General features: G+C 39.1%; 1 protein-coding gene across 3 annotated transcripts in view; it reads right to left on the reverse strand.

The window, feature by feature from the left end:
• The window catches only part of LOC140911696 (histone-arginine methyltransferase CARM1-like), a 144955-nt gene that overhangs the window by 85273 nt on the left and 40655 nt on the right, over positions 1–19027 (reverse strand). For 2 of the 3 annotated variants that reach the window (XM_073345237.1, XM_073345236.1), the window contains exon 2: positions 7991–8116. The exons of the other annotated variant lie outside the window; for it this stretch is intronic. In XM_073345237.1, coding sequence (XP_073201338.1) covers positions 7991–8116 — 126 coding nt within the window. The remainder of the gene's footprint in view (positions 1–7990; positions 8117–19027) is intronic. 3 annotated transcript variants of the gene reach the window in all.

A 19027-nucleotide genomic window follows, 5' to 3' on the forward strand; every position in this document is an offset into this window, starting at 1 on the left:
TTCCCAGAATGAAGAGTTCTGAAAATTTTTCATTTAGAAATGGTGAAAGGTTTTGTTTCAGCATTTTCAATTGAAACTGACCATTTGGATATTTCCAAATCAAAGTGTTTTATTTCAGTTTGCTGAACTGACACTAAATGTTTTGTTTCAAGTCAGTTCAAATTGAACTGCATCTACCTGTGGTGAAACTTTGCATCATGGGAGTTGTAGCTCAGGTGTCTGGGGCCCACATTCTCTCCTATGGACTAGACTGCCTAGCCAGACGATATCTCCCATGATACAATGTGATATTGCCTCTGTCATAAATATAAAGGGAAGGGTAAACCCCTTTGAAATCCCTCCTGGCCAGGGGAAAGCTCCTCTCACCTGTAAAGGGTTAAGAAGCTAAAGGTAACCTCGCTGGCACCTGATCAAAATGACCAATGAGGAGACAAGATACTTTCAAAAGCTGGGAGGAGGGAGAGAAACAAAGGGTCTGTGTGTCTGTCTATAGTCTGTCTATATGCTGGTCTTTACCGGGGATAGACCAGGAATGAAGTCTTAGAACTTTTAGTAAGTAATCTAGCTAGGTATGTGTTAGATTATGATTTCTTTAAATGGCTGAGAAAAGAATTCTGCTGAATAGAATAACTATTTCTGTCTGTGTATCTTTTTTGTAACTTAAGGTTTTGCCTAGAGGGGTTCTCTATGTTTTTGAATCTAATTACCCTGTAAGATATCTACCATCCTGATTTTACAGGGGGGATTTCTTTATTTCTATTTACTTCTATTTTTATTAAAAGTCTTCTTGTAAGAAAACTGAATGCTTTTTCATTGTTCTCAGATCCAAGGGTTTGGGTCGGTGGTCACCTATGCAAATTGGTGAGGCTTTTTATCCAACATTTCCCAGGAAAGGGGGAGTGCAAGTGTTGGGAGGATTGTTCATTGTTCTTAAGATCCAAGGGTCTGGGTCTGTAGTCACCTAGGCAAATTGGTGAGGCTTTTTACCAAACCTTGTCCAGGAAGTGGGGTGCAAGGTTTTGGGAAGTATTTTGGGGGGAAGGACGCGTCCAAACAGCTCTTTCCCAGTAACCAGTATTAGTTTGGTGGTGGTAGCGGCCAGTCCAAGGACAACGGGTGGAATATTTTGTACCTTGGGGAAGTTTTGACCTAAGCTGGTAAAGATAAGCTTAGGAGGTTTTTCATGCAGGTCCCCACATCTGTACCCTAGAGTTCAGAGTCGGGGAGGAACCTTGACAGCCTCTGATCACGCCTCATGGGACATCATACAAGATATAGTCCAGCCAGGGAGCCTGGCCCATAGGAGAGAATAGGGACATCAGGCAACTGTCCTATCACTGCCACAAGGCAATCTGGCACCATCAGGAGATGCAGTTTAATGCTGAACTCAAAATGAAACTGTTTGTTTCAGGCCATCAAAGTGAAATATTACAGTTTGGGTAAAATCAACTCAAACCAAAATATTTTCAGGGGGAGGAGCAGGTTATGAGAACACAAACCAAAACCACATTTTCCCATGAAAAGTTTTAATTATGTAGGAACTGCATTTTCCATCAAAAAATCATTTTGATGGAAAATTCCCAACCAGCTCTACCTTAGAGTTACTGTGGACCAGAGGGCTACATTATTTCATTCATCCAGCAATTCTACATACACAGCCCCAATTAACCAAGCATAATATTACATGCCCAACTACATACAGATGGAGATGGGTCCCTGCACACCTTACTGCACATAGAGTCCAACAAAACCGAGGCCCACTCTTGTTCAGGACACACTGGCACTTGAATGACTTGGTGGATACAGCAGTTTGTAGAATAGTTAACCAACATCAATTTCAAAATAATGCCAACATTGTCTAATATCTGTCCTGCTTAACTGATTGAACTAGAATATATTTTTAAACAAGAAATTAACCCAACAAACCCTGTACTCTCACTGGAACACGACAATTGAAAATTAAGTGGGAGTGAAACACTCCAGGTGCTTAGACATTTCCCTAAGGCACGAATTTTAAAATTTCAATGAAAAATTGAGAAAAAATTTTTATTGAAACACTCTTTGGAAATTCCAAGGGATGTCATTGCTGAGACTGAGAACAGAGCTACCAGACAACATTAAAGAAGAAGACAAACAAACCATAACATGACTTTTTCAGTCAGATAATCCCCTCTTCTGAGACAAAAACAGCGCCATTATGCAGAGGTTTACATGCAGGTGGATCAAAGAGTGGTGAAGAGAGCTATGGCTGAGCTGAAAAAAAAAAATCAGTTTCCAAGTAACTGTCTTCATGTCATTTACTCAGACAGTTTGGCGGAATATTAATAACCTTGAATGTAAAACAGAAAATCTGGAAATTTAAAATTATCCAGATCAGAACTAAAAAAAGACATGAAGGAAACAAAAAGCAAAAAAAAATGTTCTAACTCACTCGGCTACATCATCAACGAAAAAAGCACTGGATTACACAGTTGTCACATTTGATAAACCACATTAAACTTCAAAAAATAAATATGACCATGCAGGGAGAAAGGAAACAACATGGATTAACTCCTAGAGCAGAGGTTCTCAAACTTCATTGCACCATGACCCCCTTTTGACAACAAAAATTACTACACGACCCCAGGAGGGGGGACAAAAGTCTCAGCCCACCTGACTCCCACTGCCCCAGGTTGGGGAGCCAAAGCCCGAGCCCCACTCCCCTGGGCGGGGAAGGGGTCAAAGCTGAAGTCCAAGGGCTTCAGTCTCAGCCAGTGGGCCTATAACCTGAGCCCTGCTGCCTGGCAAGTCTAAGCCAGCCCTGGGGACCCCATTAAAATGGGGTCCCGACCCACAGTTTGAAGAACCGCTGTCCTAGAGCAATGGTGGGATGTCACATGATACACAAAAGCTGGGAAGATGTGACTGATCTTCTTTCTGCTCCCTTAATTCCCCTCTTTATAATCATTTTGCGAATTGCTGACCTTAAACACCAACAATGGATACATTTGCTTAGTTTATCTGTGCAAGAGGTTAGAGGAATGAGAGGTTCTGAAAAACAAGCAGCATGATATCATATTGAGATAACATGGCAGCAGCAGAATCAGATTAGCCCTTGGGATACCCTTTAGATATTATTGCCTTGCAAAGAGTCAGTGAGATATTCAAAATAGCATGTAAGTTTTTGGTTGGCAGGCTCCCCCATTGGATCAAAGAGTAGAGATTCCATGAAGGTCATGACAATGGAAGCTATCACTCAAGGGGGATGGCAGACTCAAAATGCCAACAGCAAGAACAACAGACATGAAAAATAACAGAAGGCATAAAAATCATTTATTGAGCCATCCAGAGAGAGAACAGAACAGCAGGCCTCAATATCACTTTTCTTGGATATCTTGGATCCTGCGCTCTAAACACAGCCTGGAAAACAATGAGAAAGCATGCACCTCCCTGGAAGCAAGACAGGTCATAGTAGTAACTATTTTAATGAACAACTATATTTTGATGTCTAACAAATACTTGTTCCACGCACACAGGAGAGATCCTCCACTGGGTTAAAACTTTAGGGCACTGTGAACACGCAGAGAGGTGCAAAGCAGCCAGAGCACTCCGGCACCGGGACCTCTATTTATATCTGCAAAACTAGGGGTGCAGTTGTGCATAAATATATTTCTGATACATTCACACTTTATTCTTATGCATTAGTAACGTTTAAGATTTTTTCAGTAAATTCTGTGAATTTAACCATGTTCTAAACTGACTGTAATAAAGCAGGTCTAGATGAAGCAAACCATCTCCTCTTTTTAGAGTCCCATGGAAAAAAGTCAGAACTTTAAAAAAACAAACAAAAAAAAACAAACTAGCAAGTGATTACATAGTTATATTGGAGTAGAACTTCACATGATGCATATTAAGATTCTGAATCAGCAAAACAAAATTAAGTACTTGCTTATGTATTTTGTTGAAACAGAGTCTAAGAGTGCAGCTGAAGTTGAAAAAGCAAAAAGGGTGTGAACAAAAATCAGATTATTTTCAGAATCACAGCGAAAAGACCTAGTACAACCAAAAATTACTCAATATAGAGGTGTGCAAAAATACGTGAACAAATTAATCACTGGACAATCTAGCCATAGGAGAGCCTTTCCAGTGAGCAAATGGTCTCTATATGCAAATTTCACAACCAGGTCTAGGCACCACAATGGAACACATATGCACAGATGTTCCGCATGGAACGTAATATGAGTATTTGCATTTCTGACATGCCTATGTGCTGTTATATTCAAGTACAGGCATAATTTTAAAATGTCACTATCAAATATGTTATATCTGCTTAGGTCCATATCGCATCAACGGACACAATTTATTCATATAGCAAATACAGTAAATATTAGATTTCCAAAAGAATGTATATATAAAAATTCTGTGCCTGGAGATCAACGACATCAACCTATTTCCTTTTCCCCCTTTTACTGTACTCACTTGCATGTAGCATAGAGTATTGTTGCTGTGTGATGTTTGTGTGCGTGTTGTTTTGTTAAGGATTTGAGAACTGAGTTGATTAGGCTATGTAAACACAACTACTGTTTGCATGTCTGTTTGATTTCTGGAGTCACTCCTCAAATAGCAATATGCCAGGACTAGGAGGATTGTAAAGGAGAAATCTGCATTCCTACGGCCACCCTGAAAGAGCAATTTATCCTATCATCATCATGCAATTCTGTGCTAAATTAAGACATCTGTACTATGGAGCAGACCTACACACCAAACCTACTACAGATGGGCTACAGACTGGTTGGATAATCTGTTCCAAATAAATGATCTTTGTTTTTGAAAGAAAAGCCTGTAGGTACTAGATACATTAACTTTCATTTTTATGGCCTGCTTGAGCCTATTCAGATGTTGCACATATGTTCAGCAGGAAATGGAGGATACAATCTGTGATTTACTGCTGTCTAAATGCTGGAAGCAGGAAGGCACAGAACAACAGTTCTCTGCATGGGCACAAGTGGCGCATGAATTTTTCCTCATCTAGAAAAGAAATAGGACTTTGAGAACTCTCAGCTAATAAAACATTTCCATAACTATAAAATCTCTTGAAATTTAAAAGGACGAAGTCTTCACTTCAAGTTTGCAGATGGTAGCATTATTTTCTCTCATTTAAAAAAAAATATTTATATGCACCAATAAGGCCTATGCCTAGGACATCAGACAAAAAATGGCTGCTGCCCTATAATCTTTCATTCTCAAAATGTTGTTAGCTTTCTCACAATTGGGGCACTGTTCAGTATTATGCCCTATGCTATCTTTATACATTTAAAATATTATTTAACTTCTCAGGAATCATGCAAAAATAAATGCCATTTTTATTGGCAACTTCAAGTTTATGTAGCAGCTGGTACATTATATTTGATATCAACAGGGTGTTTGTTTAAACTCAGACTTTTTTTTTTTAATGTCTCTGGGTAAAAGTAACTTGCATAGATTTACATGGACATTTCAATTTATTTTTTCCCCATTTTCAAATATAATAAAGAGAAGACTGGAAAATGGCTTGTTTCCAATTAGCTACACGTAATACTGTATTCTCAATTTCTTATAAAAGTTTTAGCTAACAGTTCCATAATATGGAGCTGATCAGATCTTTAAACTATATCAGATCTCTCTAAGGAGTAGGACCAAGCCTCATGAAATCTCTCTTTCCTGGTAAAACTGCACTTGCCTCCTAACGTCCAGGCCATTCCCCTTTGGAACACCGTGAGCTGGGCAGAAGACATTCTTGACATTTCTGAGTGCTTGTTTGGAGAAGTCTTTTCCTGTTGTCTGCAGCAGAGGGAAGTAGAAGAAAAAACAGACTCCTTGTGCCCTGATCTCCTAAACCTAAAATGCCCACCAGAATTGGAACCATAATGACTAAATGAGACACTTCAGGGAATACAGAAAACATTAAAAAAAGAAAAAAACTAGTCAGGCTAAATCCTCAAGATGTACATCACAGATTATTTATGGAAAGATCTGTTAAACAGCTAGGAACTTTAGCAAACCGATAACTATGAAAGGTCAAAGTGTGGTTTTACATTGGTGTACTGTATAATGTCAAACACTGGGAAAGGTCAAGAACAGTCAGGATTTTTAAATAAATTATTCAAATCCTGACACGGAAGATTTATCTAATAATTTATCCATACAGTGGTTCTGATTATTTGTCAAGTCCCCATTTATTACTGAATTGTTCTATAAACACTGTTCTGGCATTTTCATTTTTTAAAAAGTATTATTTCTTCTCAATTGTGACACCATTTTGTGGGAAACAATACCGAGCTATAATTTTACATTGTAACTGTGTTGCTTTAGCAATGTAGGAGGATGTAAGAATGATTTCCCCTTTATAGATGCAAGTGAGATGATCTAATAATACACCACTTTTAAAACCTGCCAGGAGGTGGTGGTGGTGACAATGGTTGTGGTACCTGACAAAAGACCAGGTGATCTAGAAAAAGGAGACTTCTATTCATCATCATCATCTTCCCACTACGCCTCTGGCGTTTAGGGCAGCTATGACGCTCCTCCACTCCTGTCTGTTTCTGGCAACTATTTCAGTGAGTCCCCAGCTGTGCCCCAGGTTTTTCAGCTCGGCTTCCACAGCTCTTTGCCATGTTATTTTCGGGCAGCCTCATTTTCGCTTGCCTTCAGGTGTCCACCTTTTTGCTACTCTGGTGATGGAATCAGTTTCCATCCAAAGCACATGGCCAATCCAACTCCAACACTTCCTGGTAATGATGGTGCTCAGATCCTCTTGGCTGCACAGTGTCAAAAGATCTTGGTTTGAGATTGTTCTGGGCCAAAAGATACAGAAGATTTTTCTGAGGCAGGTTGTATGGAATGATGACAGTTTGGACATGTCATACTTTCTCATTCCCCAGCATTTTGCACTATAAAGTAGTGTTGAAAGTACGCAGCTCTGATAAATCTTGAGTTTGGTTTGGTGTTGTATTTTGAGGATTTCCAGACTGTATTTAAGCTCCTGAAAGTGTTCCTGGCTTTACTGATTTTGTTCCGGATGTCTTGGTTTGTTCCACCGTCCTGGCTGATGGTGCTGCCCAAGTATGTGAATGTTTCTACATTGGTGAAAACATAATCCTCTATCCGTACTGGTGATGGCGCTATTAAAGGTCATGGAATCTATCTTACTGCGGTTGATTTTCAGTCCAAATTGCTGGCTGAATGTGTTGAGTCGAGTTGTTTTTTTCCTGTATATGGTGTTGGGTATGCGATAGGAGAGCGAGAATTCTATTCGTGCTATGTCATAATTACATTTGGTCTAAAATGCATGTTCCTCAGAATAAATGAACTAGGATAAATTTGGTCAAGTGGAATTGCAATTATTAAAGTTTCACAAGTTCACTTAAATGCAGTTGATAAATGATTTTTTAAAAGAACGACAGTGGGATTCTTTTTCAGCATCAGTAGAGTCAAGCTAATGTACAGACACAGAATACATACAGACTGCAGGTATACGTTACAGTATACCAATGCGCATAGATGCTTATATTTTGGTAGAAAAGCTAAAAACAGGAAGGAATTGCTGGTTTCAAAAGCATTTGAATTACAAAACTATTTAATGACATAATTGTACAGATGAAGAGCTTAACCTTAAGGTAAGGACAGCTTTCAGGACAATTAAAAAATTGCTGGCTCTTACACACAGAGTCTTACATTTATCAAGGATGAAATGCTAAGAGTACCATATTCAACTGTTATCTGTCCTCAAGAATAAGAATGGGTTTCTGGTAGTGTTTTTGAAAATGGTTGCCTTGTATGTCAATCGCTGGTTAGAACCGGAGAGTGATATGTCAAGTCACATGGATCATGAACATATTGCAGTATGTAATAGATAATGTAGAACAGAGGGAAAAGATAGGAGGAGTTTTAGTAAACATATTCATAGAGCAGCAAAGGGAGAGAAAGACGATTCTCAGAAATGCAAGATGTCTGTGATGCGGCAAGCACTTACCAGAATGTGACTTGAATTGGAGTAAGGCACTGTTGTACCCCAGCGTAATTAGGACAGACTCTTTGCCCACACGACAGTATTCAGTGTCTCTGTTAACCAAGCATTTAAACACACAGACTCCATCAGCTGAAGGGGAAAAAAATACTTTAGAAAATTTAAAAAAAGTTAAACACAAAACACAAACAGAAGTATAGATATCTACAATTTAAAACTGTCCTAAGCATGCACTAAAGATGGGCAATTTAAGGGAGAAATTTGTTCTCTAGTACAGTGGTTCTCAAACTTCACCCCCTCTATGATCCACAAAATGGCTGAAAATTCACCCCCCTACCATCCATATGCCACAGGCCTTTGTGAGCTGTGCTGTGTTTGGGGGGTAGGGGGCAGAAGTAGATGCAGCAAAAGGAAGAAAGGTGAGAGTCCCTCCTCCTCTCCCCAGCCCTGTGTTCCCACAGGATCTTAGCAACAGTGGAATTTTACTGGTTGTTCAGCTGGTGCAGGCAGTCCTGTAAACATCTCTAACAAAGCACTGCTGGGTCACACCTTTGGTTCAGAACCTGCTGCTCTAACCAGTGGAGTTGCAAAGAAAGAAAAAAAAGGAATCAAGCTGTAGCAACAAAACAGAATGAAGGGACCACAGCAATTTTTCCTTCTTTTGCATCTTTGGCATTTGGGTGTCACGAAATGCAGTTATACTATGCCACGCTGCGTGCGAAATGAAATCCACCCATAGACCCTACTTTCTACAACTTTAGTGATAATGATCCAATTATTTGGCTTAACAAGAATACACTTTTAAGTACTCTTCAGCTGAAGTAAGCACAGGTACTACTCTCTAAAGAGGAAGATCAAAAATCAGAGGGATGGGAAATGGTAAATGATCAGATTCTCGCACAACCATCCTTGCAGCTGTCAGGAGGTGAGCATGGGACGCAGTTTGCACGCCCTGTAAAAATATTCATCCTTACTTCCAGCAACCTGAAAATGGCTGGAAAGCTTCAAATTTATCTGGCATCTACAAAGCAGGGGCTACCAAAGATGAAGCCCTCAAACAGGGTTTTAAACTGCCACTCATCACCATAGTATCTAAGCTCCAGTGTTTCAGAGACAATACCCTGATAGGAATCCCAGCACTTTCCCTTTTCCCTGATATTTGAGAGTCGGGAGGAGATACCATCACTGAGCTTTGTTTCCAGACAGTTGCGCCTCTCATTTTAGTGTAATCCTCTGTCAGTTAAGTGTCTAGTAATTTTTTAAAGACCTACAGATAAGTAAATAGGTTGGTAGAGCTGAATGAGTGAGTTTTGGGGGCGGGGAGAGAGAAAAGATTTTGGGGGGCAAATGAGAAAAAGCACAGGGGAGAAGGTGGAGCACATAGTGTAAGGAAAGAAAAGAACATAAGAAAGTGGATTGAGAGAGAAGGGAAAGAGGGTACAGACAATCAAAATAATGTAGAAAAATATACTATGATCTGGTATAGAACATGAAAGAGAAAAACTGGAGTGAGGCCAGGATGGGAAAGGTAGCACAAAAAAGCAAAAGATTTAGTAAGTTACATTTAAAAACAGTAATTCAACAGAAAGTTAATGGTAACATACTGTCCATCAAATACACTGTATTTATTCTGTTAAAAAGCAGGAAGTTCCACTAGAGGGAAGGAGAGATACACAGCAGCACACCTATCCCCCCTCCTTCCACCTTCTCCCCCCCTAGCCATTGGGCTTAGTCCTGGGGCTAGGCGGTGTGAGGTAAATTTTTCAAACTCTGCACTTCAAAGAGATCTGCTGTGGCTGGAAATAAATACAATATAAAGATAGTGGACACTCTAATACACATTTCATGTGTTATTCTAGGCTTAACTATTGAAAACCTACAAATTTTCAAGAGTGTGTTCCCAGCTTGAGCTTGTACACACCCAAACTGATACCTACAAATTTGGGTTTCAAGACACACGCATTTCTGTGTGCATGTACCTTCCTCCCTGGACTTGTGCCCATGAACACATCAGGATGGTCCATGAGTAATACAATTGCTTACTACACATAACCTCCTCAAGTAACAAGCCAAAGTGACCATGCAATCAGCTACTTCCCCCACAGTTATGTAGGGGTTCTCCTTTAGTTCTAGTTGTAGAGGCCTGTGCTTTTGGTGGTAAATATCTCCAGGGTTCAATCCCCACTGAAAACGGAAGTATCTACACAGCCACGGTCCATTACACAGATCTCACCTTTGGGAAATGAGACATTTTCTTTATCAAAGAACCAGTTCCAATAATCTCTTTGGAACTGTGTGCACACATGCACTCAAGAATGAATTTTACTCTTCGGCTATCTATTATGTTACTGTTTTCTCAGTGTTGCAACTTACTTTCTTCTGTCAGTCTATCCAGTACCCAAAAATCAGATACACTGACTACAAAATTTAACAAAAGTTTTATGGAAGTGGTAAGGCTGACACACAGTACAAAGTTACAAAGAGAGACTGGAGCTAATATGGAAGACAGAGCTATATTGCTAGATTTACTGGATGGCTTTTTATATAGACAGAACTCAACTGTAAGAGTACAGATCCAGATTTGGAGACTTACTCCTCCAAACTCCAGGTGTTCTGAGTCAGCTTCTTAGATAGAACTAAGCCACAACATATGACATCAACAAATGAATCTGGATGTGGATCCCAGCTTTTCTAAAAAATTTAGAGAGGAGCTGGGGAGAGCAGGTTCAATATTGTGGTTCAGGCAGATTTCTTCTTTTCAGTTTCCCAGCATGTAATGCTTTCACTGCTGATATGAAAGGGTGGTGCTCACATACAGTACTTTTTAAAGAGGCAGCATCACATACTACATCAGTAACTTAAAATATAAAGAATGGGGAGAGATCACTAGTAGAGTAATAACTAGAGTGTAAGCATCACATAATTCTCAGTAACATCATCGAGAAACCTGAGTCTAAAACAAGTGAAGGACATACAGAAACAGATCCACATTATCCTTCTAAGGATAAACTTTTGTCATATTTGGATTTATATCTAAAACTAGAGCTGCACAAATCTTGGTGGTTCAATTCACATGATCTTACATAAATCCTTTTCTTTGGTTTCTTCCTTTGTGAGGATTCATATTCCTTGAGTTTTCCTTTGAGGTCTGGAAGAGGGGGCAGCAAGAGGGACACTCCCACTGTTATATAATTGCAACAAATCTGATTCAAAAAGCGTGACGCATGGCCAGAAAGGATTAAGCAGCTTACAGGCTAAATGACCCAGAGCCAACCTTTAGAGACATGTTAGAAAAGTATGCAAATGGTAATTAGGGCCATTCCATGGTAGATGGGCTAAAAGTTTGAATGCAAACCTGTATTGTTAGAGAATTAGAGGTGATACTAATTGTATGTGTGTACTCATATCTTGTTAGATGTTAGCCATGTAAACAGACAGTTCCTGTCTATCACTATAGCTGTTGATTCAGAGATCAAAAGGGATTAACAACCTTTAGATGAACCTTGGGTGAAATAATGTCATTGTCTATATGTCTCTTTAAAGTTTGTGATAAACTGCTTAATGAATAAATTATCGTATGTTAATCCCTGTAGCTAATTACAAGTGATGCTTAGGAAATAGGTCTACTTCAAAATCTCGATAATTGCCTATTGTTTGCCTAAGGACTCCGAGCTGTTAAAGAAGGCCTGGAACTGTATAAGAATGTCTGGGGTCCTGATACTTTTTATCTTAGATCTGCTTGATGATTCATGCAGGGGAAGCTTAAGGCATAAGGCTGAGATCTCCCTACCCTGGATCACCCTGAATATGGACACTGGACTATATCCTATGGACTAATTCTGAAAGAACTCTTCGCAACTACAAAACTCACCATCTCTACCATGGATCTGATCTCAGAACTGTAATCATGTCTGTATGTACATTGATCTTTTAACCAACACTCTCTCTTTTCTTTTTTAATGAATTTTAGTTTAGTTAATAAGAATTGGCTGCAAGCATGTATTTGCGTAAGATCTGGAATATTCCTTAACCTGGGAGATAATGCGTCTGATCCTTTGGGATTGTTAGAACTTTTTTATATGATGGATAAGATTTTCAGTAATCCTCATCATATTTGCCTTGGGTGTCTGGGTGGAGGCCTAAGGCTGGGTTGCTTTAAAGGAACTGGATTGTTGGCTTCTGGGTAATCAGACGCTGTTACAGAAGCTGTTTTGCACTAGTTTGGTAAAACTAAGTATTGGAATATCCACCAGTTTTGGGGATTATCTGCCCCATTCTTTGAACTTCATCCTAATTGAGTGACCTCAGCGGGGCTCTCGGGGACTCTGGTCACAGCCTACCTGAAAATGGGAATGGGTAGTACATACCCACGTACCTGATGGGGTGTTATGAGGAGGAATGAGTTAGTGTTGGTAGAATGCTTTCAACATATAAAGCATTTCAAAATTCTAGATATTTTTGTACTTCTTTTTTTTTTAAGTTTTCCCCATTAATAAAGTCTGCTAAACATTTTAATTCACATACAGGTGTTTCTGTGTTAGACATGACTATTCTTTCTTCATTCCACCAGAGCACATCCATGCCAGTACTTTTTCCATTAAGTAAGAAAATACATTAAAAAACCTTAATTAGATTTCATTTAATGAACCCAACACAAATCTTTCAGTTTATAATTTCTTTTCACATTTTTTCAGAATACTTTTAATCCTTTATAGCACATTATGAAAAATGCCTCACCTGGAACCTGACTGTGTAATTACTTTAAATGTTTTTTTAGTTCCAACTGCTGCTTTTCAGATAATAAAACTAGAGATACACTTTATTTATACTATACATACTCTTAGTTTAGCACAGCATCTACATATGCAGAGTCAGGAGGAGTAAAAGGTGCTTTTGAAGATCCTACCCAAGTGAGTAAAGAGCACAAGTCCTATTGACTTTTATGGACTTGTGCTCCTTACTCATTTAAGTGATTTTGAAAATCTCACACCCAGTCTTTAACCAACCTGTGCTAAAAATATTTACTGACAACCTTTAGAGATATACACCAACACCAGACAAGAAGCCAGAATCTACTCTAGATGTCCTAGACTACAAAAAACTGATATGCGCCAAGGGGTTAAAAGAGCACACACTGTGCGTCTTCAAATCTGGGAGTGCTGTGAAAAGGAGGATTTTGGCTCTCCGAGTAGAAGAGAGTAGGAGACAGCCATGAAGAGCCTGTGGTCAGTCACAGCATCCTCCGTAAATATCACATACTAGGTGGAAGTTTGTGTGGTCTCTGTACTGTTTCATATAGGGATAATTTTAGGCAAACCACTGGGCAATATTCAAACTACTTTGCTCCTTCGTTGTGTTCCAGTAGGCCCTTACCCAAACTGTTGTGGGACCTGTATATGGCAGATTTCATGTAAGTTATGGAAAAAGCATACAATGCCATTTTCACTGTAATTGAAATGTTAGTAACATTGTGAAAGCGGATCTGTGCCTCTGTTTCCCCCCACCTTTTGGTCTTGTCTATTTAGAGTTTAAGCTCTGTGGGACAGGAACTGTCTCTTACAGCCCTTAAAAAAGAAAAGGAGTACTTGTGGCACCTTAGAGACTAACAAATTTATTAGAGCATAAGCTTTTGTGGGCTACAGCTCACTTCATTGGATGCATACTCCTGTTCTTTTTGCAGATACAGACTAACATGGTTGCTACTCTGAAACCTTACAGCCCTTAACACACTGGAATTCTGAGTTTGGTTGTCTTCTCTAGGCACTACTAAAATACAAATAATAAATAAACAAACCACCCCCCAGCATAGGGTACTTTTAGGGCTGGACCCTAGTCCCATTTACATCCACAGGTATTATGCTGTGACTTAAGTGAGAGCACAGAATGAAGAAATCAGGGAGTGAACTCAGTACAAAAACAACAGTTATTGTTATTAAGGAAAGCTTACCCCAGATGTTGGTGTGAGCAGAAATTTGAGGATATTCAATACTGAAAGTGAGTAAAGTTTCAGCCCAAAAGCTGCTTGTTTATGCGTGCACATGCATAATATATATTAAACAAACATATATGTAACATACACACCCACCCACAGTGTACGACCCAAAGGATGTGCAACTTGAAAAGAAAACAAGAAAACTTCAAAAAGATTATTAAAATTCAGAACCTAAAGTACTTGACTTTATATCACTATCTTTTTTAATTTAAAAAAGTTTAAGATGACAGGTAGTAACTAACATGTACTTAGCAGATAATGAGGTCTCAGTGATTTCAGCAGTGTTAGATATGTAATATTTAAGGAATGTATGTATTTCTGTACAATTCCTCATTTCTATTAGGGAAAAAACTTTATTTTCTTTAATCAGGCATGCATGGCTTCCTGCACCGTCCACTTACTGTATATTACACCTTTCATGCAGAACACTAAAAAATGATGTACAAAACCTCATATGTGTAAAAGCTCATAAAACATTGAAACATATGACTATGATTTCATCTGATAAACACTAAAAGCCAAGTTGAAAACTTGTGCTTTTTTGTCTAGATATAAGAGGCATGATGATCTTGCCTGAAGCAACTTCATCAAAAGCTAACTGTACAGACTAAGATTCTGTACAATGAAGGCCATCTCTCTGTAGGTCTATAAGAAGCGTCTTGCATGATCAGGAATATACCATACATACTCGTTCATAAGCCAAATTTTTCTGGTAAAAAAAGTGAAGCATCAAAGAGCCGGGGTCGGCTTATCAACAGGTCTACACCAAAATTTGATGATTTTAAGCTCTTCTGAATTATTGAATTGAATATCCAATACATTGTCATTTTGTTTACCTGGAGTGTTCGCAGGCACAGAGCCCATCAGCTCCCAGTGGTCGTGGTTCGCCGTTCCCACCCAATGGGAACTGAGGAAAGTGGTGGCCACCACATCCCTCAGTCCGCGCCACTTCCTGCAGCTCCCATTGGCTGGAACGGCAAACCACGGGCACTGGGAGCTGAGGGGCTCCGTGCCTGCGGACACTCAAGGTAAACAAAACGTCCCGACCCGCCAACGGCTTACCCTGACGGGCCAGGAGACAAAGTTTGCCAACCCCTGTTGTAGATCGCTGATGATGGAACATCAATTCTGGAGTCACTTCTTTAAAAATTTGTTAACATTTTAATTTTTACTTAAATTGTATATTTGTTATGTTATCATTGAGATAAAAGAAGTATTAATGTAAATAAAATGTATGGATATCAATTATACAGTTTTTCTCAGTTCATGTCCATGTAAACAAACCACTTAAAAAATGTGCTTCCCTAAAGTTCAATTTTCCTAGTACTAGCGGTTTGCTTTTCCTAGTACTGTTCTACTACAGGACTATATTATAATTATTTTTATAGTGAGTACTTATATTGATTGTAAAGTAATTTTATTGTCAATATTGCAGCCTTTTAAAGCTGCAAAGTATTTGTTTAGTGGACTAGATTGGCTTGAAATGAATGCTAAAAGAGCAGTGCTGCAGACCTGCATGACATTTGACCCATGCATTTCACAAAATGCTTCACCTTACGAGCCAATCAGAAAAATACAATGAACGATAGTACTATGGCACTGGTGTCAGTCTGCTACTGTGTAATTTGATTTCTTCATGCATTTCTACCAATGGACCTCATGAGTCTCGAGCCAATCTGAAAACATAACACACAGAATCGATGGATTCTGTAATAAAATTGAAATAGCCTGTTATTGCCCAGACATGCCAATCTACAGGGCTGCTTTGAAATAAACAAAGAACAATAATAACTTGACAGTGATAAAGCAGGTGACATTCCTACATAAAGTCCTACAAAATCTATAACTAAATTATTATTTTCTAATATTTTCATACTAGTATTTAAAATGAACAACTGTGAAATCAAAAGAAAACAGTCTGCTTATCATGCAGCGTTCAAACTTAAAGTTGTTGAATATGCAGAAGCAAACAATAATTGCGCCGCTGCTTGTGAATTCTGTATCAATGAGAAGAAAGTAAGAGAACGGCGAAAAAATAAAACAACACTAAAAGACATGCCAAGAAGCAAGAAAAAAAATGTCCAACGAGGTGTGCTTCATTTCCTGAGCTGAAGAAAGATCTCAATGATTGGGTTGTTGAATGTTGACAAAATGGGTACGTTGTCACTAGAACTGGAATTTGTCTGCGTGCTCTGCAAATGTCAAAAGATGACAAATACAAATCAGTAAAGCCGTCAATGTTTGTCGCATCAGTGGGTTGGTGTACTCGCTTCATGAACCATCATGGTCTCTGTCTTTGTCAGCAAACAAAGATAGCGCAAAAGCTGCCAAGAGATCTGGAAGAAAAAAATCGAACCTTTCCCCAAAGGTTTATTATAAAACATTGAAAGGAATATGCATCTGAACTTGAATTGAACAAACAGAAAATATGGACAAAACATCGATGACATTCGATCTTCCAAGCAACAGAATGGTAACAGGTGTTGGTGAAAAAACAGTTTTAATTAAAACCACTGGCCATGAAAAAAATCAATTTTACCTTGGTTTCATCATGTTTGGCCAATGGATCAAAGCTCCCTCCTGTTGTTATTTTTAAAAGAAAAACCTTGCCTAAAAACATGGAATTTCGTGCTGGTGTCATTGTACATGCACACGAAAAGGGATGGATGGATGGATGAAAGTGGGACTATTGAATGGCTGGAGAAAAAAGTGTGGGATAAGAGACCAGGAGCACTTTTCAAGAAATCTGCTATGCTCATTTGGGACATGTTCAGGGCTCACAAGATGGATGAGGTGAAAAATGTGGCCAAAAAAATGAAAACTACTTTGCCTGTAATATCTGGAGACTTAACTTCTGTTCTACAACCACTTGACATCTGCCTGAACAAACCCTTTACAGACAGGCTACGCAAAATGTAGTCTGAATGGATGTGCTCAGGCATGGCAAAGTTGACAAAAGGCAGGAATCTTATGAAGCCAAAATCAATCTGGTCGCCCAGTGGGTCAAGGACGCGTGGGAGTCCATTCCCTTGGAAATGACAGAAAAATCATTTCAGAAATGCTGTATCAGCAATGCGCTTGACGGGTCAGAAGACGATGCCATATCTGATGATGACTCAACAGAGGCTGATAATGAGAAGGAATATGAGTCTGAAGATGACACTGCCAACATCTACGATGACAATGCAGGTAACAGCTGTGACTGAAGCAGAGTTTAATTAACTGTTTCGGACTTTGAAGGATTTTAAGACTTTTTAAATAAGTACCTTAGAATAATATGAGACTTTAATATCAGTAAATGGATATTTAAAACACTGACTATAATTTTGAAGGTGATAATAACAACAGGTTTTTCGTTAGATTACATTAAAATAATTCCAGCAAAACTTGAGTGTTTTTTGTGATGCCAACTTTAAAAATATAGCAAGGGTCTGCAAACTTTGGCTCCCAGCCTCTTAGGGTAAGCCGCTGGTGAGTCAGGAAGTTTTGCTAACCTGGAGCATCTGCTGGGAACGGTGAACTGTGGCCAGTGGGAGCTGCGGGGATCCGTGTCTGCGAATGCTTCAGGTAAACAAAACATCCAGGCCCACTAGCAGCTTACCCTGATGGACCAGGAGCCAAAGTTTGCCAACCCCTAAAATATAGGGTCTGCTTATGAAAGGGTCATGGAGTTTTTGCCATTTTTACCTCTCCATCTTGGCTAATGGGCAAGTATATATATACGGTAAGTGGTTGAAAGGTCAGTTATGTCCATTAAGAAAAACAACAACCCAAAACACTTCATCTTATCTAATTTTTAGTTGATTCTATAACTGATACTTTGTTGGACTAGTAATCAGCCAGTGGTCAAATGGTCAGAGTGCATTTTGATAATTTGCCCTCTCACAAGGAATATAGCAACATTCTCAATTAACTGGAGTTCATGCATGATCTTATTAGACAGTGTCCCCCAGTAGAGAATTGTAAATATTCTCTCTCTCTTTTTTAAGAAACACTACCCAAGGATCTCAAAAGGTTTTAAAACATTTATAAATTAAGCCCCAAAATCCACCTATAGAACTAAAATGAATGTTTCCCATAAGTCATTAATTAAGACTCCATTAGACACTAATGGCAACATTTTATCACAAAGCAAGGACTCCCTCCCTACCAAACACAGCCGCCAGGAGCATTTTATTTGGAGGAACAATTTAGCTGCCATCAGTCATTTAAAATGACAAGGCTGGGAGCAATGTTTTCTTCATATCAGGTTTGGAGTTAAGTTCTTCAAAATCTAAAACGAGATATTAGGTAGATGTGATGATACACATGATATAATTACTGGACTCTCAGAGTCAGAATAAATGATAACAGTCCTACCTCTTATGTAGCCGTTCATCTGCAGATCTCAAAGCACTTTACAAAGGAAGTCACTAACATCACCACCATTTTACTGATGGGGAAACTAGGCAGAAAGAGTGAAGTGACTTGACCAGGGTCACCCAGCAGAACTGTGGCAGAGCTAGGAATAGAACCCAGGTCTGCTGAGTCCCAGTTCAATGCACTATAGAAATTACAGCCCACCTCATTCTAAAGAAAAATTCTTGCTAAAGTATCTTGTTAATGCTACGAAACCGAGCAGTGAATCATCTTCATGCTGAGCAATGATGGGATCATAAGTGAGACTATTATGAATGGTAGTGAACTGCGCTCATTAAGACAGACTGGTGATAAAAACCAAGCACTGAACCCAAGAGATCCATTAATAGTCATTAGTGCATAATGCAGTCAAGCCAATATTTTGTTCACCCTAAAAGTCTAATGCAACAGAGAATTCAAGTTGGATGAAGGCCAAAGGAGTAGAGGTAAGCCTGGTAGATAAACTCACAATACCTAATAAGCACCATTTTGGTAGTATGGTCAGAACTTTTGACTTATGAGGAGAGGCTGAGGGAGCTGGGATTGTTTAGCCTGCAGAAGAGAAGAATGAGGGGGGATTTGATAGCTGCTTTCAACTACCTGAAAGGGGGTTCCAAAGAGGATGGCTCTAGACTGTTCTCAATGGTAGCAGA

Source organism: Lepidochelys kempii, chromosome 5, assembly GCF_965140265.1.
Source record: "Lepidochelys kempii isolate rLepKem1 chromosome 5, rLepKem1.hap2, whole genome shotgun sequence".
NCBI lineage: Eukaryota > Metazoa > Chordata > Testudines > Cheloniidae > Lepidochelys > Lepidochelys kempii.